General features: G+C 49.5%; 11 protein-coding genes across 11 annotated transcripts; 6 read left to right on the forward strand and 5 right to left on the reverse strand.

The window, feature by feature from the left end:
• Positions 1–128: 128 nt before the first annotated feature.
• N7509_000728 (MFS transporter) lies at positions 129–3057 on the forward strand (the record flags this gene model as incomplete). The annotated part of the gene is made up of 11 exons (XM_056625365.1): positions 129–553; positions 632–741; positions 814–848; positions 902–1146; positions 1205–1237; positions 1288–1374; positions 1432–1838; positions 1924–2035; positions 2441–2553; positions 2626–2698; positions 2991–3057. The coding sequence occupies 11 exons, from the start codon at positions 129–131 to the stop codon at positions 3055–3057; spliced, it is 1707 nt and encodes a 568-aa protein (XP_056493947.1).
• Positions 3058–5855: 2798 nt separating this feature from the next.
• On the forward strand, positions 5856–8075 carry N7509_000729 (Zn(II)2Cys6 transcription factor domain-containing protein; the record flags this gene model as incomplete). The annotated part of the gene is given in 4 exon segments (XM_056625366.1): positions 5856–6072; positions 6195–7618; positions 7635–7648; positions 7703–8075. The coding sequence occupies 4 exon segments, from the start codon at positions 5856–5858 to the stop codon at positions 8073–8075; spliced, it is 2028 nt and encodes a 675-aa protein (XP_056493948.1).
• A 1139-nt stretch (positions 8076–9214) lies between these two features.
• fmn1 (riboflavin kinase) lies at positions 9215–10052 on the forward strand (the record flags this gene model as incomplete). Its single annotated transcript, XM_056625367.1, has 2 exons — positions 9215–9331; positions 9528–10052. 2 exons carry the CDS (start codon positions 9215–9217, stop codon positions 10050–10052), a joined length of 642 nt encoding a protein of 213 aa, XP_056493949.1.
• Positions 10053–10501: 449 nt separating this feature from the next.
• N7509_000731 (dienelactone hydrolase) lies at positions 10502–12176 on the forward strand (the record flags this gene model as incomplete). The annotated part of the gene is made up of 3 exons (XM_056625368.1): positions 10502–10916; positions 11030–11782; positions 11851–12176. The coding sequence occupies 3 exons, from the start codon at positions 10502–10504 to the stop codon at positions 12174–12176; spliced, it is 1494 nt and encodes a 497-aa protein (XP_056493950.1).
• A 99-nt stretch (positions 12177–12275) lies between these two features.
• N7509_000732 (pseudouridine-5'-phosphate glycosidase/carbohydrate kinase family protein) lies at positions 12276–15046 on the reverse strand (the record flags this gene model as incomplete). The annotated part of the gene is given in 9 exon segments (XM_056625369.1): positions 12276–12527; positions 12541–12866; positions 12913–13598; positions 13667–13964; positions 14017–14247; positions 14316–14357; positions 14410–14509; positions 14567–14775; positions 14863–15046. The coding sequence occupies 9 exon segments, from the start codon at positions 15044–15046 to the stop codon at positions 12276–12278; spliced, it is 2328 nt and encodes a 775-aa protein (XP_056493951.1).
• A 264-nt stretch (positions 15047–15310) lies between these two features.
• On the forward strand, positions 15311–16974 carry N7509_000733 (dolichyl-diphosphooligosaccharide--protein glycotransferase subunit OST1; the record flags this gene model as incomplete). Its single annotated transcript, XM_056625370.1, has 3 exons — positions 15311–15651; positions 15750–16785; positions 16849–16974. 3 exons carry the CDS (start codon positions 15311–15313, stop codon positions 16972–16974), a joined length of 1503 nt encoding a protein of 500 aa, XP_056493952.1.
• Positions 16975–17403: 429 nt separating this feature from the next.
• N7509_000734 (uncharacterized protein) lies at positions 17404–17920 on the reverse strand (the record flags this gene model as incomplete). The annotated part of the gene is made up of 2 exons (XM_056625371.1): positions 17404–17523; positions 17585–17920. 2 exons carry the CDS (start codon positions 17918–17920, stop codon positions 17404–17406), a joined length of 456 nt encoding a protein of 151 aa, XP_056493953.1.
• A 1089-nt stretch (positions 17921–19009) lies between these two features.
• On the reverse strand, positions 19010–19735 carry N7509_000735 (uncharacterized protein; the record flags this gene model as incomplete). The annotated part of the gene is made up of 1 exon (XM_056625372.1): positions 19010–19735. One exon carries the CDS (start codon positions 19733–19735, stop codon positions 19010–19012), a length of 726 nt encoding a protein of 241 aa, XP_056493954.1.
• A 1344-nt stretch (positions 19736–21079) lies between these two features.
• N7509_000736 (E set domain-containing protein) lies at positions 21080–21619 on the reverse strand (the record flags this gene model as incomplete). The annotated part of the gene is made up of 3 exons (XM_056625373.1): positions 21080–21207; positions 21265–21313; positions 21365–21619. The coding sequence occupies 3 exons, from the start codon at positions 21617–21619 to the stop codon at positions 21080–21082; spliced, it is 432 nt and encodes a 143-aa protein (XP_056493955.1).
• Positions 21620–21875: 256 nt separating this feature from the next.
• On the reverse strand, positions 21876–24174 carry N7509_000737 (acyclic terpene utilization AtuA family protein; the record flags this gene model as incomplete). Its single annotated transcript, XM_056625374.1, has 7 exons — positions 21876–22435; positions 22515–22654; positions 22722–22925; positions 22979–23655; positions 23735–23913; positions 23979–24053; positions 24117–24174. The coding sequence occupies 7 exons, from the start codon at positions 24172–24174 to the stop codon at positions 21876–21878; spliced, it is 1893 nt and encodes a 630-aa protein (XP_056493956.1).
• Positions 24175–24711: 537 nt separating this feature from the next.
• On the forward strand, positions 24712–26505 carry N7509_000738 (CoA-transferase family III; the record flags this gene model as incomplete). Its single annotated transcript, XM_056625375.1, has 2 exons — positions 24712–25656; positions 25720–26505. The coding sequence occupies 2 exons, from the start codon at positions 24712–24714 to the stop codon at positions 26503–26505; spliced, it is 1731 nt and encodes a 576-aa protein (XP_056493957.1).
• Positions 26506–26540: the final 35 nt, after the last annotated feature.

The raw sequence follows: 26540 nt of genomic DNA on the forward strand, positions 1-26540 counted from the left end.
AGCGATCACCAATCGAAGCAACAAACGAATGTGAGAATCATCTAAATTATACTCAAACACACTTCTATCAAGAGAACAGCAAGAAAGGAACAATAGCGGGATATTAAAAGGGGAAACAAAGCAACGAAATGACGTCGCCACACCCGGCCGACGAGAAACGGCTATCTTCTAGCTCTGAATTCGAGCCGGAGCCCAAGCCCGAGCCCAAGCCCGAACACGAACAAAGCGTCGATTCAAAGTCCGAAGAAGCGGGTTTTGCGCCGATCACACATCCTTTTCCACGCGATAACGGTGCCAACAACTCGACAACGAATCCGAGCTCCAATGCCCAAGCTACTCCATCACGATCCTTGGAGCGATCCTGGTCTTTGAATGATGGGACGAGCCTTGCTGGTGACGAGGGAAGGGCCGAAAGGATATCGTCGGATGAAGAGCACGCTGGCGAGAACTTCATGGTTGGATGGGATGAGGATGATGCGTTGAATCCGAGGAATATGAGTAAAGCGCGGAGGTGGATGGTTGTTATTATTATTTCGATGGGGTCGCTTTGCGTGTGAGTATCACTCTTTTATTTCTAGTTCTGGTTCTGGTTTGTGAAGTTGGTGCTGACTATTTTGTTACCGATGTGTAGGACTTGTTGTTCCTCCATGTATACTGTTACGTATGATCAGTTGATAAAGGAGTTTAACTGTTCGAAAGAAGTTGCCACACTGGGATTATCTTTCTTTATTTGGGGTCTTGGTTTGTTATACCCTTATTTTCGACCATAAAGTGGGTTTTATATGGCCATATAACTGATGATCTGTCTTCCAGGAATCGGCCCGCTCTTTCTGAGTCCGTTGTCAGAGGTAGGTAGCCTGCTACTCCTAGGATCACCTCCGCAATATGCTAATTTACATAGTTCTACGGTCGAAGGAACATCTATATGGTTTCTTTTTCCCTCTTCCTCATCTGGCTCATTCCATGTGCTGTCGCCAAAAATATACAGACAATGCTCATATGCCGTTTTTTCAATGGCCTGTCTGGTGCTGCGTTTCTCAGTGTCGCGGGTGGTACCGTTGGTGACATGTTTGATCGACATGAACTTGCTTTTCCGATGATGCTTTACACCGCGAGTCCTTTCATCGGACCTGAAGTTGGACCTCTGTAAGCTTGTTGGGGTTTTGTTTACTTGCCAGTGGTTGGGAGCTAATTGTCCATTTAGTGTTGGCGGATTCATCAACGCGTTTACTACATGGTATCTCCCCATGTCTATTTTCGGCTTGGTTATATCTAACTTGTGCCCAGGCGTTGGACCTTTTACGTGCTACTAATCTGGTCAGGCGTACAACTGATCTCGCTGATATTCCTTGTGCCAGAAACCTATCATCCAGTGTACGTACCCGCTCATCCCAAGCCGCAACTTGCCCTCTTGATACTAAACCATGACAGCCTCCTTCGACGCAAAGCGCAGAAACTCCGACAAGAAACCGGCGATGAACGATGGAAAGCCCCAATTGAGAAATTGGAGCGATCGGTCCCGCAGACAGTTCTACGCTCCATGTACCGCCCGATCCTCCTTCTAACCCTCGAACCTATGTGTCTAAATCTGTGCATTTTCTCGGCCATTCTGCTGGGAATCCTGTACCTGTTTTTCGGAGCCTTCCAACTAGTTTTCCTGGAAGTGTATGGCTTCTCAATTTGGCAGCGCGGTCTGTGCTTCCTGGGTCTATTCGTCGGCATGGTCATGGCAATCCTGTCCGATCCGCTCTGGCGCCGCAATTACGTCCGTCTCGAACGCCAACACCAACAAGGGAACCACGTCGAGGAATTCCAGCCCGAGTGGCGTCTTCCGCCAGGTATGTAAAGCATCAGCTTAGAGGATTGGTTATTGCTGGGTGTTGAAAAAGGCGTGAGATCTGACATGATATCTATATCATACAGCTATTCTGGGCGGACCGTTGGTTACGATCGGTCTATTTATCTTTGCGTGGACTATCTATCCAGACGTACACTGGATCGCGCCAATTATTGGAAGCGCTCTATTTGGCGCAGGGTACGTTTCACCTTAAACCTTCTTCTTTCCTCTCCTCCCCTCTCTTGCGCTGCCCTCCCGACGATCCTGCAATTCAAAGCTGAATTGAATCGCGGCGTGCATGCTTTTAATTTTGGCACTGTGCTGAACTTACTTTCTCGTGTTACGTCTCAGACTATCCTGGTCTATTCGGGCATCTTCACTTTCCTGGTCGATGCGTATCCCACTTATGCGGCCAGTGCTCTCGCAGCCAATTCGTTCATGCGCTCTAGTTTTGGAGGCATCTTCCCTCTCTTTGGTATACAGAGTGAGTTTCTTCCCACCCCATGCCCTTACCCTGCCTCAACAACCTGCGATCTGTGTATTTCCATATACTCGACCGACTAGGGTCATGACTGGCCCAGGGTCTGTGCTTTGCATGTGCAGTGAGGAGAAACAGAAGAACCGTGTCCTCAGCAAACCGTTGCGGCCCCCTCCCTCTCTGTCGCAGAAGCACGAGCAGGCGCAGATACTACATATGAGATCTGCGGAGGCCCAGGGTAGATTCTGATTGAGAGGGTGGTTGCATGTATGATAGATGAACCATGAATCGAACGCTAACGGCCGCGCAGTGTATAATAATCTCGGATATCATTGGGCAACATCGTTACTGGCGTTCCTGACCCTGGCTATGCTGCCTTTCCCGTAAGTTATGATCAACTATCCCCCGCTTTTATTTCCTGCTTTCAATTCTGCGGATTCCCTGGGTTGTTTCTGGTTCGCGCTATGGCCTTCGCGACCTCCTTTCCCCTGCGTCTGTGTCTGTGTCTGTGTCTGCGGTCGTGCCCGCATTCACAACCACAACCTCACGAGGTCGATCAGATCAGACCAGACCAGACCAGACAAGAGCAGGGGGCTCATTGCATGCGAACGAACCTGATTTTGCTTCATCTCAATCTGCTGTCGGGGTATGGGTGTATACTGACAACGCAAGCAGATACATTTTCTACCGATACGGGAGTCGCATCCGCAAGCATAGTCGCTTCGCCACCTCACAGATGTGATTTCGTCGCTAAAATATAGACGATGTCTCAAGTGCTTTCAAATCCAGTTCACTAAGACCACCAACCCAACTCATCTTGGGACGATTCGTTCTCCATCGTTATACACCAGTGACTCCACCTCGGTCGGCTGCACATATCATATGGTCACGGTGTCCAGCATGGATGCTCGGTTCGACTGAGTCGGTTGAACAGTCGCCTGCTTGCAAGTTCGCTTTCGCTGGAGGGATGCTTGCAGGTACAGCGCTTTGCCCGTGGGTTTCCTGTTGGTGCTTGTGTGTGTGTGGGTGGTGATGGGTTGGATTGGGTCCTCCAGGGCCTCTCTAGGGACTTGAATTTGACCTGAAGGCCCAACGGGCCAGGTCCGTCCTACGTATACCAGTAGTTTTACTGGGTATTAGTAGCTGGGATGTGAATGCGGATGATATAGAAATCGAATGAGAAAGAATCGAATGCACTTTGTTCTAAGGTTCCACAGTATTGGCAGTAAGCATCAGCTGTACTTACTATGTACTACTAGTAGTAATCAATCTTTTCACTCAGAATTAAAAATGATTCATGCTCCACCAACCATGGAAGTAAATAATTACATGACATGGCTAAGGTTATCGTTTTCTCTTTTCTCTTTTCCCTGCCTATAATCCTTTACAGGTCGGGTATACGATTTCCACTGCTAGTCGCTAATAGCTATTAGTTCGGCTTAACATTCACGCGAGACGAACAGGGTAGACCCACTGGCAGCGGCAGAGCTCAGCCAGAAGCCAGGCCAGGCCAGGCCAGGATGGAATGGATGGAATGGAATTGAATTCTATTCTCCGATGACCACATACATATTTACTACGAGTCAGAGAGTTACTCGTACTCGCAGTAGGTCAGTACTGTACTAAGTTAGGCCAGATACCAAGGATACGAAGGTGCATGCATGTAGACCAAGACCAAGACCAGGCATGGAGCATTCGGTAGTGGATCAGGCGATCAGCAAACTTGGACTTAGCAATTCAGGAAATCAGCAGTGACAGAAAAGACATTACTCAGTCGACGCGTCCAGCTCTAGCCCTGACTATGAATCTAACTCTGCCAGGGCCAGGTGTCTCCCACTAACCGAGGCCTGATGGGCCGCCAGTTGCCTCGGGAGAATTCGGGACCGGAGACTCTTTCCGGGAGTTGAGGAAGTTGACTGGGTTGGTGCGGGGATATGACCGAGGAGATGAGAGATGAGCCATTAAAAGTAAAAATAAGCCGAAAATTTTCGGATCAATTCCATTGTTTCTTTGTGTGTTTTGTCTAGGAGTGGGCAGGTAATGCGTTGTTGATTGTACAGTAAGTAAACTGCAGGTGTACATATAACCGTGTTATATAACCGTATCGGTACAGACTCCGGAACCCGCGTGGGAGCTGCGAGCACGCGGTGGTCCTGCGGGGATGGGTGTGTATTGTCACAATACCAATACTGCAATACGCGCAACTGCCGTGGCGGGCCCAAACGTCACAGCATGTGAAGTCGGTAGTCGCTGTACAGTACGAGTAGTACGGATGTAGGAGTAGTACACTACTAGGAACTGATATTTAGATTCATGTTTATTATCTATTGAGGCCATTATACAAGATCTGGAATTCTGAATATTCACGTAAATACTCGCAATGACCTGCCTAACTCGTGTTCGTTTTAATTAGGTAAAAGAAAGTCAACCGGCGTCTGACGAAGTATAACATCCAATGGTGACAGGATGTACTTCGAACCACTCAACACGGTAAAATGCCAGTCTCAGAAAAATACAGAAGAAATCCCAATCAAATAAAGTAAACCCCTCTAATAAAATCAATCGATCATCACAAGCCATCTGGGCAGTCCACACTCGAATCGGCCCAGTTGGGAGTGTCAGAATTGCTTAGGCCTCACAGGCAAGTCGCAGTCACGGGAACATTCCGATCGCATTCAACCTGAGAAGGTTCAACTTCACTTCCCTTGGTCCCTGGTCCCTCCTCTTCGTGCGGCTCTCCTCTCTCAAGACCCTTGGAACTCTCCTCATTCTCCTCTCCTCCTCCTCATTTCCTTTTCTGGTCTATTCTCTACTCTTCTCTCTCCCCTCCCCAATTTTCTCACCTCCCACTTCCCCGCAGCGCAGCCTGCTCTTCTCTCCACTCTCCGAATTCAGCTGCGCCCGAAACCGTTGCGGCATTTTCCCGCCTCGCTTCTGTCGCGATCCTCTCTCCCTCGACGCTATCCCGACTCCCTTCAATGTGTCACTTGCTCGCTCGCCCTCGCCATCGCCCCTTGGACTCGACTCGATTGTCCTCCGTTACACCCGTCGCAGATACATCAACCTCCAACCTCTGCCTTCCGTTCCGCCGCCGGCAATAGTCGCGCCAGCGCGGCTATAGCTCTCCTCCCCCTTCGAGTCATACCTCTCCAACAAACACACCTCGGTGGAAACTACAAACTACAAACTACGATCCCGTCGAATAATCATCTTCGTCGCCTTGCGATCTTCAGGTCCCGCAGATCTTGCGCGGCAAACACGTGGATACATACCCGTTACGCCGAGAGAAAAGCCCTCCGCGCGGATGCCCGTCGCCACCTCCGGATTTCGAGATCGAAGCTAGAAGGTCTGTCCTGCAGGTCCTTTTTACCTGGGTACATCCTGGAAAACCAATTGAATTTCTGTAGTATTATTCGTGGCTGCTGAGGTTGCGCGATTTTTGTTGGCCTGCATTTTCTTTTTCTATTTTTACCCTCGTTTTCTTTTTACCGCCCCTCTTGGCCCTCTCACGCTCACCACTTGTGTGGGATACATGACGAAATGAATATGGACATCAAGAACGGCTCGCCGGTCGCAGATTCCGAGGATCGCGATTCTGCCGATATCACAGAGCACTCGGAAACTATGGACTCTGGCAGGACAAATGGTGATGCCAAAGAGAATCGGAAATCCGCCAACGCCAAGGACCCCTCGCGACCGCGTCGGAAAAAGGCCCGACGAGCTTGCTTTGCCTGCCAGCGAGCCCATCTGACTTGTGGTATGCATTGCCATTCATTACCTTTTTTTCTTTCTGCTCCCTCGCCTCTCTTTTGCTTGGCAAACTTTGCAAGCATTGCATTGCAAGCAAACCAGTAAAATCCAGACTAATCCTTCATCCAGGGGACGAACGGCCTTGCCAACGCTGCATCAAGCGTGGGTTGCAGGACGCATGCCATGATGGGGTCCGAAAAAAGGCTAAGTATCTCCACGATGCCCCAGACGGAGCACTGATGCCCGGCGTGAGTGGAAACTTTCCCACTTATAACAATGGAATGCGCAATTCCCTCCCGGTGTCCAGAAATGGCCCCAACGCGGGAGCGAACACGCCGCAACAGCAACAACCGACCAACAACAGCAACAATGGCGGCAATTTCTACCCCACGCCCCAGCCACAGTCGCAGCCCCAGGCTCAGGCTCAGCCGGGTTCCTACAATATGTACCATCAGGATACCCTGAGCCAAAGTCCTTTCACCACCCAATCCCCCGTCTCGCCCACCTTCAACCTCAAGACCAGCGCCAATGGTCGTAACTCAAGTCTATCCTCCACCGTTAACCAACAACCCACACCCAACACCGCGATCTCTGGTGAAACCGGAAACCCACAGAACCCCTTTGCGGGGCCCTTCTTCGACCCCAGTGACCCCGCTTTGTTTAATTTTGACCTGTCAAGTATGAATTTCGAGAACCGCTATGGCGCCCTCGAATTCGGCATGCTCGGCCACATGGCGACGGGAGCGGGTGATTCGCCCAGCGACTCGGCGACGCAGCGAGGGTCGATCGGCCGCAGTGGGTCTGCACAGTTCTCCACGCCAGCTCCCGGTTTTGGAGAAAGTCCGGGGAATCAGCCGCCGTTCATGTTTGGTGATCCTCTACTGAATGATTGGTCCTTCGGTCAGGCCTCGGGCCAACCATCGCATGTGAACGTCGGCGGAGTGTATGGCCAGAATGGCATGTTGCCTGGACATATGAAAGCAGATCCACCACATGCATTTGCGATCGAGAGCGGTCCTGCAAACTTCACCAGTCCCGGATCAGCGACCAGTCCACATGTGACGACAACGTCCGGGTTTGCTGGAGAAGACCCATCCTTCAACAATGTGACGAAACAGAATAACAACAACCTTGCGCCGAATGGCCAGCGACCGCCGCTGATTACCACGCCAAGCTTGAAGCATCAAGCTTTACATGTTGTGCCTAAGCGACGTCATCGAAACCCATCTTCCATCTACGAAAGCGTCAAAGAGCCCTACGCTTATACCAGTGGCTTCCATAATCTCACGGCGTTTATCCAACGTCGATTCTCCCCACAGAAAACAGTCCGCATCGCCAAGGCACTCGCATCAATCCGCCCTTCCTTCATCGCAACCACTAAGACACTCAACCGAGACGACCTCATTTTCATGGAAAAGTGCTTCCAACGCACACTATGGGAATATGAGGATTTCATCAATGCCTGTGGCACGCCAACAATCGTCTGCCGACGCACGGGCGAAATCGCCGCCGTGGGCAAAGAATTCAGCATCCTAACAGGCTGGAAAAAGGACGTGCTTCTCGGTAAAGAAGCCAACCTCAACGTCAACACGGGGGGGAACCTCGCAGCCTGCATCCGGAACATCCTCGCGGGGCAGTTTCACGCCGCGCGGCTCAGTCGAGAACACAGGCGGGCGACCGCAGCCAGTTTTCTTGGCTGAATTACTTGACGATGACAGCGTTGTGGAGTTCTATGAGGACTTTGCTCGGTTGGCGTTTGGAGATTCGCGTGGCAGTGTGATGACGCGGTGCAAATTGCTCAAGTATAAGACCAAGGATGATATGGAGGGTGCTCAGCAGGATGATGGGAAGTGGAGTAATGGTCATTTGAGGAAAGGGGGTATTGCTGGTGAAGCGGGGATGAATCAATTGGGGTTTAAGGATGGGAAGGTCGAATGCGCGTACTGCTGGACAGTGAAGCGAGATGTTTTTGACATTCCGATGCTTATCGTTATGAACGTGAGTACCTGAGGACCGACCCCTCCGAAAGAAAGTCGATTTCTTTTTGCTAACGCTACTTTTGCTAGTTCCTGCCTTGCATTTGATTCCGATCTACTGTTACCACCACCAGTACCCTGCTCACGCCTGTGCTTCATACCCGCGGCCCAACTCTACTTGATGTTTGAGTTTATATTCGTGTTCCTTTTTTCTTCTACTTTCTTGCCTCTTTTTTGGGTTTTCCTTGCCTTGTGGCTATTCGGTATATATTCCTGTTTGGGACTGTATGATTCCCCTATCTCGTTCTTTTTTGTCATGCTCTACTTTGATGTGTGTGATCTTCTCTGTTGTATCCTTGTTTTTTTTTTTTTTTGGCTTTGACCGTACATACATTCGGTGTTTGGGGTCCTTATCCATTTGAATTGGTGGGACCCGTTGATATTTTCTGTTCCTTTCACTCTGTTTTTATCTGTTGATTGATTGACCTTGATGCGGCGCTTAAAAGGACTAAAAATGATATCTCTGGGCTGGGTTCGGTGCTTTGATGAGCTAATGCTATAAATGCTATGGATTGAATTGGTGTTTCATTGACTCGATGTAGTAGTACCTCAAGTGCAGTTTCTGGCACTATGCTGTATTTCCGTAATAGTTTAGAGTGTACTAGTACCTGCATAAACAACCTTGGAAACTTACTAGCAAGATAGGTCAGCAGATACTCATCAGATCCCATTGGAGCGCATCTCAGACATTTTGTTCTGCACTGTTCTGCACTGTTCTGCCTCAAGAACAAGGCCACCAACGTTTTTTGCTTATCGATCGCCCCGCCATTTCCAACCGTCGATGAGCAATCATCCTCGGCCCTCCAACCCTCCACCAACTCACTCCCCGAGTATCTGTCCCCCGACATACGCCTTTCCCGCGGCCTTGACCTCAACCTCGCCACAGTCTCCGAGCTACAAGCTACAAGCTGCAAATAGCATTTCCATCCGGTATCACTTGGACTGTGCTCCCCTGCGCCGTCATTCCGGAGCTCACCGGCGCGGCACCCTCCTCCCTCACTCACCCGCCCTATCGCAACTCGCCTCTCCTTACCTCACCTCGATCTGCGCATAATCTTCCGATCGACCATACTATCCTTACCCCACCCGTTGAGCTGAACCGTCACTGTCAGAATGAGAACCGATAAACCACGCGACCCGGTTGCGGGCCCGGACGCGGGTCCCGAGGCCCCATTCCCGATCCGTTTGTCTGGACCTGTTATTAAGGGATTTGGACGGGGGAGTAAGGATGTATGTTCATGATGATTTGTGCATTTGTTTTTAGCTTGCTTTTTGCAATTGCGATCGCAATTGGTCCTGGTTCCTTGCTTTGCCTTGCCTGCCTTGCCTTGCCTTGCATTACAGTGCGGGGAAGAAAGGGAAAGCACGCAAAGAAAAAAAAAACCTTTAATATGCACACAGACTAACATAACCTCCGAATCTACAGCTCGGCATTCCAACCGCAAATATCCCCGCTGACGACCTCGATAACCACCCGGACCTAAAAACAGGCGTATACTATGGCGTTGTCGCGCTCGCGCCGATCCAACATACCACCGAGAATGGCCATGGCAATGGCAATGGGAGTGCAGAAACAAATTCGCGCGATACAATCCTCCCCGCTGTCCTAAGCATCGGATATAATCCCTTCTACAAGAATACCGTTCGATCCGTAGAAATCCACGTCATGCCGCCGACAACGCAGCCCTCACCAACAGCCGCGAGCCAGTCGCAACCGACGTTCCACCGATTGCCGGATTTCTATGGGACGAAGCTGAATCTTTTGATTTTGGGGTATATTTGGCCGGAATTTGATTATGTTTCTATGGAGGCGCTTATTGAGGATATTCGGGTTGATTGTGAGGTTGCTAGGTTGAGTTTGTTGAGGGAGGGGTATTTGAGGTATCTTGTTGATGATGGGGTTTCTTCGGAGAAGGTGGATTCTGATCGGGAGTGGTTGGTTAAGTTTTAATGGGGTTGCTATGTAAGGGACTATGGGGGTGAAAATGGTAGTAAGTTGGAGATGGAGATGGAGATAGTATAGATGAGGTGGATACATCGCGTTGCACATAGATCACGATTATGAGTATGAAGATGAGGATGAGAATGAATCAACATGAATATGAAAATTGAACTATAACTAAAGCTGCTGGACCTCTATCGTATGAGGACCAGCCTTGTGGAATGTGGTCTGATAGTTACTAGTACTACCTACGAGAGACTCGTCGACGTCACACCAAGAAACCCTAAGCATTGGCACCAAAGGCAGTCACATTCACGTCTTGTCCGATGTAATCCAAGAATTTCCCCTCGGATCACTCGGCAAGACAACTATCCGGCTTATTTCAAGCTCAATCGCACCCAAGACACAAACATCATTGAATTGGCTTGAGTTGAGATTACTTCTCAACCACAGCCGCAATGGTGAACGTCTTCCGGCGTCTAACCGGACGAGCGCTAAGCTCCAATTCAAACACACCCCAAGACGACCAGCAAACCACAGCAGCAAAAATTCCTGGATCAAGACCAAGATCAGGATCGCTCCCAGCTCGCTCTTCTTCTCACGGTCACATACGTCGCTCGCAAAGCGTGAGTTCGAATAAACGTTTCCGCCGCGCACCGGCCGAGGAACCCTCGCCCAGACACTTGATTCTGATATCCGATACCCCCGAGATTGACGAGCGCATTCTTCATCGGTATCAAGCTGAGGGATTCGATGTTTCGTATTTGCCGTTCTCGTGCAGTGAAGATCCGGAGCGTGATCGGAAACATTTGGATAATGCGGTTCATTTGAGAGAGGATGAACTTGAGGCTGGGGAGAGATATGCTATTGTTGGTATGTACTTTCCTTAAACTGAATAGATGAATGGATGGGTATAAGGTGGTTTTTCGAAAGCGAAAGAAGAAGGGAAAAAAAGCGCAGCAATAGCAGCAGCTAATATCCACCAGCATATAACAGACCAGCATACTACCTCCTCGCCTCCCACCACCTCATCGCAAGCAATACAAACCCCTTCCCCCGCCTAGTCGCTTTAATAGCCTATTACCCATTAACATCCACCGCGGCTCTCCCACACCACCCATACAATACAGAGAATTGTGTCCCCGCTTGCTGTGATACATCATCTATTTTCGACCCGGGCCCGACAACAACATACCTCCCCATTCAAATCCATATTCCTGGTCCAAAAACAGATCCGGAAACACTATGGCCATGGATTACGATTTCTTCGTCCGAGGGCGATGTCACGTATAAGAAGCGGCATCGCTGTTACGTTTATACGTACCCGGATGCAGGGTTTCGATTTGCGGAGCGTGAGTTCGCGACTGCGAGGAAGACGGGTGATTCTGGATCTGGATCTGGATCTGGATCTGGTGCGGGTACGGGTGCTGTTATAAAGGGCCATAATGTTACGGAGGAAGATACGGTTTGTGAGAGGTTGGCGTGGAGTCGGGCGCTGGCTTGTTTGAGACGCGCTTTTGGGGTTGGGGGGAATTGGGCTGTTGTTGATATTGAGACGGTTTGGGAGAGGTATTGGGCACTTTTGTTGGAGGAGTTGGGGAGGAAAGAGGGGCGTGTCAGTGATTGTGGGCTTTCTGGGGATGCGCTGAGTGAGGCGATTTTGGAGTTGATTTCTAATGGGGATGCGGACGGTCATGAGGGTGAGGTTGGTGTGGAGTGTATTCCTACGAAGGCTGGTGGTATGTTTCTTTCCTTTGAATTCCTCTCCTTCTTTTTGCAATCATTTATGGCTAACAATTGATTCTAGGATCCGGGGTGAATTCTTTGAGGTCTTTCTTCTCGCATATCTTTCTTCCTGCTGGTCCAGTCAACCAACATCTTCGTCTGTTGTCGCGGACTGTCGGTGCAGATCGCATTGTAGATGAAATATCTTTTTCTTTCTCGCATACAGCAGAAGTACCGTGGCTACTGCCTGGTGTCCAAACTACGAATCGCGATATCAAGGTGACAATCGTTGTTGTGGCAAGCTTTTGCGCGGACAAGATTGTTCACCAAAGCTTGTACTGGGACCAGGCGGATGTGCTGGTCCAAGCTGGGATACTAGATCCAACACTAGTACCGCAGAGTAGGTAACGAGTTTGCAAATTGCCATGAGGTTGATGAATAGAAATTTCTGAAATGCATTCTTAAGCGCTATGCTATAGTGGATATCAACTCCTGTCACTCTTCCATTTATTGCTCCAGTTGAGAACGTAGGCCAGCAAGATCCTTACTCACACCCCCTGCACTGGTCAGTGTCCTCCGACTTGCCTCCTGCGCCACTGGGAGAATATCTTCAATGCGCGCCGCCGAACCCGCTTTAGCAAGCCCCGAAACCACGACGCCGAGCAGGGTATCTCCAGCCCCATTGACACTAACGACCTCATGGGGGGGCCAATGTAGCAGCAGGCGGGAACAAGCGCATATAAACACCGCCGAAAGAGGCTTCGGTAGATACATCGGATCGAGCCAGGATATAGGGAGCAGACTCGGGGTCCGTAAGGCGAGGATCACCAGGCGGTAGGAGCTGAGTGAGGAGAGCACCCGCATCACCGAGTTTAGTTATCAGACACGGAATGAATGGGAGAAGCTGAATGGACTGCTGCGGCAGGCCTTCGTCAACGAGAGCAGCAGATGTCGCGGCAATCAAACGTTCCCGCGAACCCGTAGGAGACAAGCCCATCGCATTAATCATACTCCACCAACCGGGCGAGTCGAATAAAAGCGCTTCTCTAGCGGCGGCGTACATGGCTGCTAGCTCGAGACGATTCAGGGCAAGCGAGACTGACAGAGTGGTTAGGAATTGTATTCGCAGGTCCAATCGCCGCACCAGTACCGCTCGCATCATGTCCAAATAGACGCCGCGACTTAGCAGTTGATACGGGCTCAAATGCTACACGGGCTCCGTGTTTACGGGCAATAGAGCTCCATTTGGCGATGACATCGGGTCGCCAGTTTGCGTCGATGACGACCCAGCTAGGCTTGCTGCGCTCTAGGAGTGGTTCCCAGAATCCTTCGAGGTCAAGCTGTTGCTCTGAGAGTTCTACGATGCCCATATCTGCCATCGCGATTAGAAGGTCTTTCTTTGCGTCGTTGATGGCGACGTATTGCGCTGTTCGGGCCCCGGATGTCGCGGGGAGGACTTGGATTCCTGCACTGCTTAGCCCTTCTGTTTCGAGGGTTGCGAGTGCGGCTCGGCCGCTTAGGTCGTCGGCAACCACGCTGCAGAAGAGGACTTCGCTTCCGATGTAGCGGGCTGCTAGGGCGACGTTGTGGCCGACGCCACCAAGGCTTTGGCTAATAACGGCTGGATTGGAGGTGTGTGGGAGTGGCGCGATTTGAGCGCGTTCATTGTCGAATGGAGTATAGTCGCATGAGAGGTCGATTGCGAGTGAGCCTGCGACGAGTACGTCGGTTTGCTTGGTTGTTGTCTCGGAGGGGATGATAGGTTGAGGATTCTCTTTCGGAGTTGGGGTTTGCTCCGGCGTTGGGTTCAAGAAAACGGGCATGGCATGTCTATACGCAAGAAGAGCTCCGAACTTTAGTATGCTGTTTTTCATTCTGTATCTAAGCATCCTACTCACCCCGACGTTCCTCGCTCCATTGCTTCCAGCTTGGCTAACTCCACCGCGACCTGGGTGGCACGTTTGACATTTGATTCGATCAAAGCACGATTAGCGGTTATACTCTTGCCTCCGCTTAGTTCTTTGATCTTGGACAACACGAATGGAGTGTTGTCGCTGCCTCGGTAACCTTCTACGTCCGCGAGGCGGACGGCCTCTTCGATAACAAGGTCCATCTCCGCTTTGGGCACGGAGTATTCCAAAGGAACGGGGTTCGCAAAGTGGATTCCAGAAGTGACTGGGAGTCTGGATTGCGCGTCTGGAAAACAGTCAATTGGATGATGGGGGAATATTAAATAAGTCAAACTTACAGACGATGGCGGCGGCTTCGGCTTCATTTTGGATGACACGAGGGCTTCGCACTCCGCTGTCTCGGGTGTAGAAAGCAGGGAAATCGACAGGGCCATCACGCCCATCGGCAAATGTGCCTACACAGACACCTTCTGTCTCAAGGTATTCTAGTGTCCGGGGGATGTCTAGGAAGCTCTTGCACCCGGAGCTGATGACGGTGACTGGTGTCCGTCCCAGTTCAGTCAGGTCGGCTGAAGCAAGCGTTAGAACAAGTATGTGAAGTACACTCGTGAGGAGATTTAAAAGAGGACTAGCATACCGGAAACATCCATTGAGTTCTCACCACCGCGGTGAACGCCGCCTGTTAGCTAATGTTAGCCTGATTTCAAGGAAAGACAATAAGGTGTAGATACCTAGTCCACCAGTTCCAAAGATCTTAATTCCTGCCAATTCAGAGAGAATCATAGTGCCAGAGATGGTTGTACCACCATGAATCTTTCTTCCAGCCAAGCCCTGGATTATCATTAGCTGTTTTGTTCTCGCGTGCCAAGCTTGATGCGGGGAACCTACCATTCCACAGATATACCCCAAATCCCGGCGGGAGACCTTCAAGGCAGACTTATTATCTGCGGTCGAGGCCAGCTCGATGATTTCTTCAGGGCTCATGCCAACCTTGGCAACACCTCCTAGTATGCCGATGGTTGCAGGAACACCGCCATTGCCCCGAACAACTGACTCCAACAGAGTTGCTAAAGCGATGTTCTCAGGGTAAGGAAAACCTGGTTCAATTAGTTCAGCATTCTAGCATGTGTAGTAGTGTAGGAAACTAGACTCAGCGCAGGAAAATGTCAAGTTGGGAAGCTTACCGTGCGTATATATCGTCGTCTCCAACGCAACGACTGGCTTTCCTGTTGCGACACCATCGCGCACCTCTTCGGATACATTCAAGAACCGACTCTGTGGGTGTTTGTGTAGGTTATGGAGCTGACGAGCAAGAATCCGAGGTGGAGACTGCCTCCAGCAGGAGCGTAGAGCAGCTCTGACCAACATTGTGGAAGATATGGAGTGGGCAGAGTACTAGGTGAGAGAGCTCTCCAGGGTAGCAATAGAAAAGAGGAGAAGCTGTTATCGCCGATAAGCGCGCGGAGGTGCGCTTCGTGGCCGCCGCGCCTGCCGTAGCGATAGTTGATAGCTGATAGACTGGGGACACCTCAGCAGCTTCCATCCACCTTGACTGGTTCAATCAACCACCCCCTCCAACCCCTCCCACCTTTTCGCAATTGACTTTGTCTCGGCGTGATTCCCTCAGTCATCATGAGGTTTTTCACTGCCACAGTGCTGGGGCTATTGACGTCCAGCCTGGCTGCCGCAACCAACCTTACATCACCATCCCGACTTGCTCTCCCAGCCGATTTCAAGCCCCAACAGGTCTTTAAGAACACCAATCTCGTTCGAAACACCAATTTGGAGAAGGGTTATGTGCGCGAGACTATCAATGTTGTCGTGGAGAATATCGACAAGCAGGCCCAGACCGACTACTACATTCCCTTCCCTTCAGATGTGTTCGAGCGAGTAGGTGGCTTCGAGGTCCGAGATAAGAAGGCGACCGACAAGGGCCGATTTGTGGTCGATGCGACTGAAGCTGTTTCTACCAGGTACGCACCAATTGAACCGAAGAAGGACATACAATGGCTGCATTACAATTTCCATGTAATTGGAGCTCTGGAACTATCGCTAACTTTACTTTCAACAGTGGTAACCAGTACTTCATTGTCCACCTTCCCGAGCCTCTGGCCCCGAAATCTCAGATCACCCTGGGAATCTCTTACTCCGTATTGAACTCGCTGAGCCCGCGCCCCGCGACTATCGGCCAGAGCGACAAGCAATATCTCCACTACGCTTTCTCTGCCTACGTCCCCTCCGCCTACCAAACTATCACCCAAAAGACAAAGGTCAAGTTCCCCAGCACCGATGTCCCCGACTATACCACCACCTCGGATCTCAAGTCTGGCGCCGACCCCGAGCGCAAGGGCGCCACCTACACCTACGGGCCTTACGACACGGCCAAGGTCGTTCCCGGCACCGAGTATCCGATCGCCGTCCGCTACGAGTTCACCAACCCCGTCGTTACCGTGCACCTGCTTGAGCGTGATCTGGAAGTCTCACACTGGGGTGGGAACCTGGCCACCGAGGACCGCTACTGGCTACGAAACAACGGCTCCGAATTGACTAGCCAATTCTCTCGTGTTGACTGGACATTCGCCAACTACCAGCGCGCGCCGACTTCTGCTGTCCGTGAGATCACATACCCTCTGAAGCCCGGCTCCGTGGACCCCTACTTCATTGACGACATTGGCAATGTCTCGACCAGCCGCTACCGCCCCGGTAACGGTAAGACCGCCGGAAACCTGGAGCTCAAGCCCCGCTACCCCATCTTCGGTGGCTGGAACTACAGCTTCAAGGTCGGCTGGAACAACGATCTGGCCGCGTTCCTGCGCGAGACTGCCAAGCCCGACTCATGGGTTCTCAAGGTTCCCTTCATCCAGGGACCCAAGGCATCCGAGGGCGTTCAGTACGAGCGTGTTGTCGTTCGCGTTGTGCTTCCCGAAGGGGCGCACAATGTCCGATTCCAAACTGCCGAGGGCTCTTCTAGCAATGGTCTTCCCGGCGCGAACCAGATCCATGCTAGTCTTTCCTCTTTCAAGACTTTCATGGATACCCTTGGCCGGACTACGTTGACCCTGGAGGTTGACGGCTTGACTGATGAGGCGCGGGATGCGGAATTGATTGTAAGTTTCCCACTCGACTCGAAAGGTTCTTTCTTTTCTCAAACATAGCTAATAATGACACAGGTGACCTACGATTACACCTTGATGGATGCCCTGCGCAAGCCGCTGACCCTCTTCGGTGGCTTGCTCTCCGTTTTCATTGCTCTGTGGGCAATTAGCAATATCGATGTCAGCATCAAGAAGCGCTAAAGATAGTCTTCTGTTGCCAGGGTGCATGTTTCATATTGTTTTTCTATAGGCCCTGCATCTGTCTCTGTATCGAATACAAGTTCTTTCTGCCCATTGGTTATCCGCTAGTAGTAGTGTCGAGCTTTCGGGCTATATAGCTATATTCAAGTTGCAGACATCCCTCTTTATACGTAAGAATGGACTTGTTACCCTACTAGTAACGACTCCGAATATCTTCTCGGATACTGGTTGGGATGCTCACAAACTTATAATTGTAGTTTTTTCTCATCCACCCAGTACCTATCCAAGCCATTATTGAAAGATAAGTAGTACATAAATCACACATAAATCAAATAAAACCCAAGTCAATTTGGACCCTGCTTGAACTTTGAGCTCCATATCACTAAAGCTTGGATAGTTATAAAGCTCAACTTCTTTGAGCCTATCCGCTTAAAGCCAAAGCCGTTTTGTTGGAAAATCTTTCTCACTGAGAGGCCAACTTTGAGTCTTGCTGTCGATTGTGATATTGTATTGCGCACAGCTTTGTTGGGCAATGTATTGAGCAGTACCCTGAGGGACGCGAAATTAGTATACTATTAAAACAAGTGGAGAGGTGAAAGGGTAGCTTAACCTGTGCAGTCATTATAATACCATCCCAATCATCTTTGTGGGATCTCCAAAAGTCCTCAATTGCGTCAAGATCGCAGAGGGGAATTCCCACGAAAAGATCAGTAGACGAAGAAGGATCCTCGTAATTCTTGGTAATGGCGGACTTGCTCGAATCGTCAATATTTTTGGCAAACCCATACGTATCCTGTGTCTTCTTGGCTCCCTTGGCCAACTCCAGCAGAGTGAGGTCGTAAGCAGCCAAAGTGTCATCATCAGCCCCGTAGATGGGTCCATCCTGTTGCTCACTCCAGGGGAAGCCAAAGAGATAGGCCGTGTCTCCATCACAAACTCTTGCCATGTTTTTGTCAAGATGTATGTCGCACGGCTTCCCCCACGTCCCGAGGTCGCTAGACAGCTTGATGATATAGATATTCTGGCTATTCCATAGATACCCGATAGCAGTGGACCACATATATTTGTAAACAGATTTGTGGATGCCACTGATCACGTCGCTACTCAGCGGATCGCTAGCGAATCCTCCGCCTGTAAAGACGCCCACGGCTGTATGCGGAATCAAGCTGCTGCTGGCTTTTTGATCCTTAATTTTGCCGTTGAGGATATTGTTTCCCCAATCTTTAATGATCGTAGAGGTGGTAGTGATCGTATTATTGATTAAATTCTGGAGACCCGCGAGTTCATCGAGTTCATTTTGAATCCTTGGACGTGTCAGTACCGGGTAAACCAACTTGAACCTTGGTGAAGATGCTTACACTTGGGCTGCGGTCTCCTCCGCGCTGGTGATGACTCCGTTTGCAACAGTAGCATCTCCACTAGCTGATCCTACTACTGCAGAAGCCGCCCCTAAAGAAGGGACGCCCTCTGCGGCGGCACCTAATAGACCTCCGAGGGAACCAAGAACTCCAGCAAGTAGGAACATAGCAAGGCTGTCGGATCCCTTTTTGAAGGAAATCAGCACTCTGACCAACTCCAAGGCATATGAAGAGAGTATAAACAATCAAATTACTTACATCGGGAAGATCTGTTCTGATAAAATCTTGGGTCATATCGAGAGAGTCCGCCGCAAAGTCAAGCTTGACACTCTCTATGGCGTTCAAGATATCAGTCACCCACTTGAAATAATGCTCTACTGCTGTCTGAATGAAGTAGTAACGAGCATTGTCTCCTTCAGCACACGAAGTATCGCTTGCCTGGCAATTGGTTGCATCATCCCCACTTTATTTTCTGGTCAACGAAGCTGGCCAAAAGAGGCGATTGGAAAAGGGACTGGCAGGATCTTACAAGTCGCACTCAAGCGAGTGTGTTCCATCAATCTTAGTATTAAGAAAATCAATGAAGGACCCGTCATAGTCCGTAGGAATACTCTCATCCCTAGATTTTGTCAGTTTAACTATATAGCTCACGTGTGAAGAATACAAGATATGTCAACTCACAACTCCTTGAGGAAGTCATCCATGTTTTCCGATTTCCAATGGCTCAAATCCTTATATTTTTGATTGCAGGATGCGGTGTACGCCGGGTTTGCCGTAGTTGTCGTAGCAGAGGTAGGGGCTTCGATAGTTTGTGAGGCCGTGGACGAGGATGAATTTCGAATACATTGGTAAAGTTCCAAAACCTCCATTTTATCACATGTAGCCAGCGCTTTACCGTGAAGAATGTTGCCCGCAATGTTAATTCGGCGGTTTAGTGCTGTCTGCATCAAATCACAACTGGCACTCCAACCAGAACATCCCCAGGTGGCTGCAGCAGAATCAAATGAGCAGCCATCCATATAGTCAGGGTCATTGTCATCACTGCCGTAGAAGATGGTAGGTGGCGGGTCATTGTTCTTGACAGTGACATCCGTGATTGTGTGGCTAGAGTTTGCATCATTGCACCAGTCTGGTTCTGCCCCTGAAGTGATCCAGTAGGTCAACCACTTTGAATTTCCATCTGCAATATGCTCACCCTCGCCGAGAGCTGCAATGATGATGGTTTCGGTGGCAACAGCTGCCGCCTCTGTAGTTGTAATATGGGCACTAGTTGTAGCAGGAGTACTAGATGTAATAGTAGAATCTCTCGCATTTACCACGGATTGGCTCCTTCCAGGAAGCGCATACACAGGTCCGATAGCAGCTGCCGCAAGTATGGCCAGGGGAACCGAGCTTTTTATCATTTTCAGAGCCTAGAAAGGCGGAGCTGAAGGGACTCAAAAAGTTTTGCGTTGAATTGAATTCCAAGGAGCAGAGGCCTCGAGACATGCTACGGCTTAAATATTGTTTTCTACGGCATTATGGACACTGTGGGGATTAAATTCAAGGAAAGATCCTTCTCACTTCAAATTTTGTATACCCATAGTTAGGCTAAGTCTTTGCCAGTGGGTTGGGGCTGGGGCCAAATCCTTCAGCCTTCTCCTGAGCTTAGCACCACTTGCATGCTTTGGGGGCTAAAACATGGCTGATTATTTAGTTTTCAACCCGTTGAGAAAGGCAAGAACTTTCTATGGTTATAGAACATGCCCGCACAGAATCATAGATGAGTATGTTGAGTAAAACTCAAAATAGTCGATGGGGGTGTAAAACAATTGCTTCTTCCAAAGTTGATAACTCTTTGTAATTATAAAAGTGAGCGTACCTGCATTGTGCGGGGTATATCCCACGGCCTCATAATCCCGGCGTCTGGTATTTGTGATAATAGATCGTCATGGGCGGATTTCATGGTCACCGTATATGTCAGTTTCAACTCTACCCTAGTTATAGTCGCACAATTTCTCGGCTAAAGATGGCGTGGGGAAGAACTCAATGTGGCCCGGCTGTTATGATCGTCTACCATTGGCCCTCGCATTGCTACCCTGGAAAAGGCATGATCGACTGATCATACTGATCCAATCATAATTAAAAACCAGATGCTTCTGCTCCACCTCGTGCGGGACCATTTGGGGCGCAAAGGGGATCAAAGTATGTTCTACGGAGTATTATGAAGTACTCCGTTTCATGCATATACTATTTTGTGCCAGTGAGCTATGACTCAATACTAGCCCCCGGACCTCAGGAGATGTAACCGTTGGGGGGCTGAATGCACAGACCAGACGTGAGTGTAAGAGGCAAGTGACCTTGTGAGCAATAATTCTCAGGAATATTTTTCACGGGGTCCAGAGTACTGCTCATAACGTATAACCGAAAATTAGGCCATGTCATGGTGTAAAACCCGGGAAGGCCAATTCCAGGTTTGGGGCTTATATTGTAACCTACTAGTATGTGAAATAACTTGGAATACCATGCTCGAATGACGCGTGGCGAAGGGAATAGCAGTGCAACCGACGTGCGAGACTGGTAATTCGCTATCCCTTGGATGGCCCATAATATCGCCCCATGAACATATTTGATGTATGTCGTCTTTCTACTCGTACGTATTAAATGTATGAATCACGCAAAAACTTTCAATGTTCTCGTTAAGCATCCGCAGCATAACTTTCCAGAAATGCGATGCTATCGTCATGTATAACTGGAACTGGCCTATTTCACCAGTCCTCGGTGACCTCGTAGGCCCACTGGACGTCAAGATAATGGTTTTTCTCGTCCGCAAAAGAGGACGTTACATCATATCTTCCAAAGACCCCCATGCCGGACGGAACTTCTTCGCCACCAACTGATAGAAAGGTCTTAGTTTCATATAAGGGCAGCCTTTAGGTGTTTAATAACTCACATGTCACTTCAAAGTCAGGCTGGCCCTCTAGAACAGGGGCATATGCACCCTATTGGCTCTGTTAGTTGCAACTTATCCAGACGATGACGTCGCTACTCACCATGAGAGTTTCGCTCTTCTCGATGAGAATGCCCTGGCGTTTCTTTTCTTCAAGGTAATTCAAACCACGAATGACATCCAATCGCACCCTGAAGACAATTTTCAGTTGGTAGGTAGCGCCCTCTTTGAGGGTAACGGGGTGTTCGGATAGCTTCTTGCGCGAGTCCGGAGTAGAAATGTCAAGTGTGATATCTTCGCGTCCCTCGATCTCGAGGACAATAGCCAAGAATACCACGTTCCTCTTCTCCACGGCCATTTTGCTGGTTATATGGACAAATGAGAGGGTAAGTAAATTGAATTGATGGTGAGTTTTCACAGCTGAATATTAGCTCATTTAGTGCGGCTCTGTTGGTTAGGCGGTGGAAATAATTTTGCCCGTTTTGAAGTGGAGGTCGCGTATGGTCGCATGATCTGGATCAGGCGGTGTATTTTTGATATATGTAAATATTTCTAGCTACGTTCGATTCACGCTTTATTCAATACTGAGGCAGTATGCACCAACTCAATGACGTTCAATTTTGGAAAATATCAACGGGCACTTCAACAAATTTATCCCGGACATAATCCAAGAAGCCCTTTCCGAAGCCATCAAGGCGGGTAGAGCTGCTCACACCGCGACCCAAAATTCCGTAAACAACAAAATGCACAGCGTGTATATGAGGGAACTCAACACGCTCGATGAAGAAACTGTCATCCCAGTCTGTTCCAATAAGCTGGCGCATGCGATCTTTGGTCATGTAATCCTGCAGCCAAGGCCAATGACAAGGGCTTTTAGGGAAGAACCCCACGTTGAGATTCCCACCCTTATCTCCTGATCGACCTAGGGCGATATCCCCTAGTCTAATCTGTTTAGTATCGCAAGTGTAGGTCTGTGGATCCTTGGGGTCGTAGGTATCGCGCGTGCCAAGTTCTTCATATCGGGCTGGGTGCCCGGTCCCGAAAGATGAGATCTTGTTCGGTCCGTCGATGAAGTTGATTGTTTCGTTGATACCTGATTGGCTGACTATTGCAGGATAGTAGGCAAGAAATGGTCGGGGAATCGCTGTTCGCATATCCAGCGAAGCGTGGAAGCCTTTGTTGAAATCATATTGTTAGTGTTTCTCTATTTTCCCTCATGAATTATGTACAAATATAGCGGATCTTCGACGTACCAGAGAAATGCTTGAGAGAGATATTTCCCATTGCCTTTGCAACCGAAATTACAGCACTCTGTTTTCTAGACGTACTGAGTACTCGGAGGTAGGTTGTGCTGTCTAGCTGAGATCTTGGATTCTCAGCGGTGACTCCGACTCTAGTTCCATATGTTAGCATTATCATGCGCCCCAATGAAGCCACTTTAGATTTGCTCGGTTGCTTACCGTTGAAACTCTAATGTTTCCAGATCATTCATGATATCTGCTGGAATAAAGTGACGGAGTTGCTTTTCCAGAAGATCCCACTTTTTGGGAGTACCATAACCAGTCGCATTGAGAAGAAGCTGGGCTTCATATCCCCCTTGGTAAAAGATCGCACATTTTGTTGTCGGCGGTGGCGGTGATCCTCGAATGCCGGATATCAATACCCTGTAGTTTTATTAATCAGTTTAGGTATACTTAACTGGAATGAAATCCAAGACGATTTCAAGAAGGCAGCCGCTTCATCCACAGAACACATACCGATCGTTCCCAGCCTCCTCAACATGTACGTCGGCGATATGAGCGCTGACATCGCTGTTGAGGTACGTATTTCCTGTAGTTCGTACAAGAATTGACAACGAACAGTATCCACGTTGATGAACCCATCTGTTCCGGGATGCTTGGAAATCACACATGTGCCATCCCTAGCGATTTCAGCGATCGGAAACCCTGGCTCCACAAGGCTATCTAGGTCATAATTATCAAAGTCAGCGAAATTACCACCCGTCACGTATGCCGAACATTCAATGAGATGGCCGGCAATCAAAGATCCTGCGAGCTCGTCATAGTCTGTTTCGCACCAGCCGTGCCAGAACCAAGCGGCAGCAATAACGGGGCTGGCATCAGCAACTCGGCCACAGATGACAATGTCAGCTCCCCGTCGCAGACCTTCAACAATTCCTCGAGCTCCGAGATATGCGTGTGCAGAGATCATTGGAACTGGGTTCCCACCATTGTTGAGAAAGGCATAAGTAAGATCAGCTGGTGCTGTGGAAGTGTTGGCAGAGTCTAGGTGGCGTAATTCATCTTTTGTGGTTGGCATATTTGGGCCCAGAGTTGGATATAAGTCATCACCCGAGAGATACGCAACGCGAAGATTGAGTTTCTTTTCGGAAACCTATTAAGTCGAAAGAGTCATTTAATGAATTCCAATTCTTTACAGATAGATTTCGACTCAAGAAAGAACATTCACTAACCAAAGTCTCCACCTTCAGTGCAAGTGCTTTGGGATCGAGAGCACCCCCATTGATGACAACTCGGATCCGTTTTTGGGCAATAACATCTATTGTCTGCTGAAGGCCATCCCAGGCGGTTGGTTCATATCCTGGATGCTCTCCATTTCTCCAAGCCTGGGCATTGTTGGCTAGATTTACCTCTGGGATACTATATCAGCTGCTAGTCCGGTAGGTAATCGATGGAGGGTCGGGCATAAATACGAACCTGCAAGATAATCGCCAGTAATAAAATCAACATCGCCTAGTGTAGCCTGTCGGTACATTTCGAATGCCGGGTCCCCTACCCCGCAAGATTTAACATAGAGCCCGAAGGTGTTTAGTGGGGTAAACTACGCAAACATACCATGGTAGCCGGAACAGTTGGCTACTTTCACAGGTCGTTTTTCAGTATGAAGTACCATTTCGATAACAGAGAGCAGATTCGAATTTAAGATCAGTATTGAGGCTGAATAAACTGATGGAACACGTTGAAAGGATCTACAGCAATTCTCAATCGAGGCCCAAGGCGCATCTTATATCCATGGATCCGTGCTTCAACACCTTCAGAAAGCAAGGAGGAATCCAAAAATCCGTGGTCCGAGGCCCACGGACTGCTTTTTCGGCACTGTGGGGTAACGCGATACTTTGCAACGATTCGACCGAGGTAGTCATACATCAGGTCTCCCCTTGTATTAGGTGGACTGAGGCGGGCTATCGGGCGGTTTTACCCGTGGCCCACGGAGTGTTGGCTCCACGGGCCGTGGGGGGTCGAGAGAAAACAATAGCGCACAATTTCTACTGTAGTGGGGGAATATTCACTTTGGTAATTATTAATGTAAACTTTACTGTTAACCCTTTTAACCCCATATTTCCGTGGCAGATCTCTCTCACTTCATAGCTCGATCAGCATTAACGCTCTCCATCCTACTGAACATCCGGACATACCCATTTTACCCAACATGGCCATTCCCCACGAAACAATTCCCGGCACAGATGTGTACGGCCCAGGCACATTTATCGACAAGACTATCCTTCCCGTACCGGAAGATGCCAAACGGGTATTTGAGATCATCGCGTCCAAAACACCTGGTTTCACCCAGAACAAGGCCGCATGGGATACCGTTCACTTTGAGGGGCAACCAAAGCCCATAGTTCCAGGTCCAATCAAGTCCGCTGTTACGAGTGCCGTGCTTCATGCTATGGCCGGTCTGGTCGGAAATGAGTTGCTGGAGCTTCGTGATGGAAAGCCTGTGACAGAGGGCAGTGTCACGGTGGACACTGACCACGCTGGAATTTGGCTTGGTTCCGTCTTCACCACCCATATCGAAGGCCTGGACATGTCGGCATGGATGAAGTCGGGGAAAATGGGGTCTTTATTTCCCAAAGACTATGAGCATGGTGTATTCCAGGGAATCGCGGGCCGAACCACGGCGATTTTCCAGACCAAAGATCCTAAAGTCTGGTATCAGTTGCATGGTTCTTTGGATGCTGCAAAAACACTCGAGTCTATGGGAATTGACGCCAGCGTCAAATTTGACAAGCCCCAGGAATATTACGACTACATTCAAAATCATATCCTTCAGTGGAGCTCGGATGAGCTTGAGATGCACAACGTGCGACATGGCCTCTGTGGAAGTATTTGCTACTCACCTGAAGGCTGGAGGAAGACACAGATGGGAAAAAGGCTGAATATGCACCCTTTGGTTAATTTTGCCGAACAAAAATATGCCAAATCAACACCCCCAGTACCGCTCGCCAAGGGTCTACCTGATCGTCGCCCGCTTGCCGGAATCAAGGTCCTGGAGATGGTTCGAATTATTGCCGGTCCTCAGATCGGTGTCACGCTGGCATCTTACGGAGCCGATGTTATCCGTGTGAACTGTAGCAGACTGACCGACCTAAATGTAAGTTGTATTGTGGCCCCCGGGTGATCACGGCATAAGACTGACAATATACACATGGCATAGGTGTTGCAACTTGTCTTGAACGCGGGAAAACGGACTATTGACCTTGATATTACCAAGCCGGAAGACATGAGTCGTCTCCAAGAGCTTCTTGCCGATGTTGACGTCTTCATTCAAGGCTTCCGAATGGAATCTTTGAAAAACAGAGGTCTCGGCCTGCATGATCTTTTGGAATTAGCCGCCAAGAGAAACAAGGGAATCATTTATGTTGACGAAAATGCCTACGGTCCGGATGGTCCATTCCACGCACGACCGGGCTGGCAGCAGATCGGAGATGCTGCATCTGGAAGCTCATATGTTATGGGCAGATCGCAGGGTCACGAAGAAGGAAAGAGTGTGTTACCACCTCTCCCGGTCTCCGACATGGTTACTGGAATTGTGGGCGCATTGGCAGCCATGATGGCAATTCGCGATCGCGCGATAAATGGTGGCTCATATCACGTTACTAGCTCCCTTGTTGCTGCGGATGCGATATCTCTGGACCAGGAAGTGGGTTTGTACCCGATCGATGTTGTCCAAGATACCGCCAAGCGCCTTGCGTTCCCAGACACTACCCCGGACCAGTACGTCTCGGAGGTTTTGGTATCGGTTGTGAATGGGTGGCAGAGGGCTCTTCCTGGTTATCTGGATGAAGACTCAAAGCTGATGACAACCTTCGAAGGGGGGTTCTGGAAACGCCAGACTATCTTGAAGCCTGTTGCGCGACTCGGGGATGAGGAATCAACACCAAGGTGGACAACACCACCCGTGCCTCATTGCCATCATGATCGCTCGTCAACTTGGCTTTGAATATGAAGGGCCATTGATATCTAACAGGTTGACTA

This window comes from Penicillium cosmopolitanum (assembly GCF_028827165.1).
Source record: "Penicillium cosmopolitanum strain IBT 29677 chromosome Unknown utg000003l:1.0-3747932.0:1.0-3751027.0, whole genome shotgun sequence".
NCBI lineage: Eukaryota > Fungi > Ascomycota > Eurotiomycetes > Eurotiales > Aspergillaceae > Penicillium > Penicillium cosmopolitanum.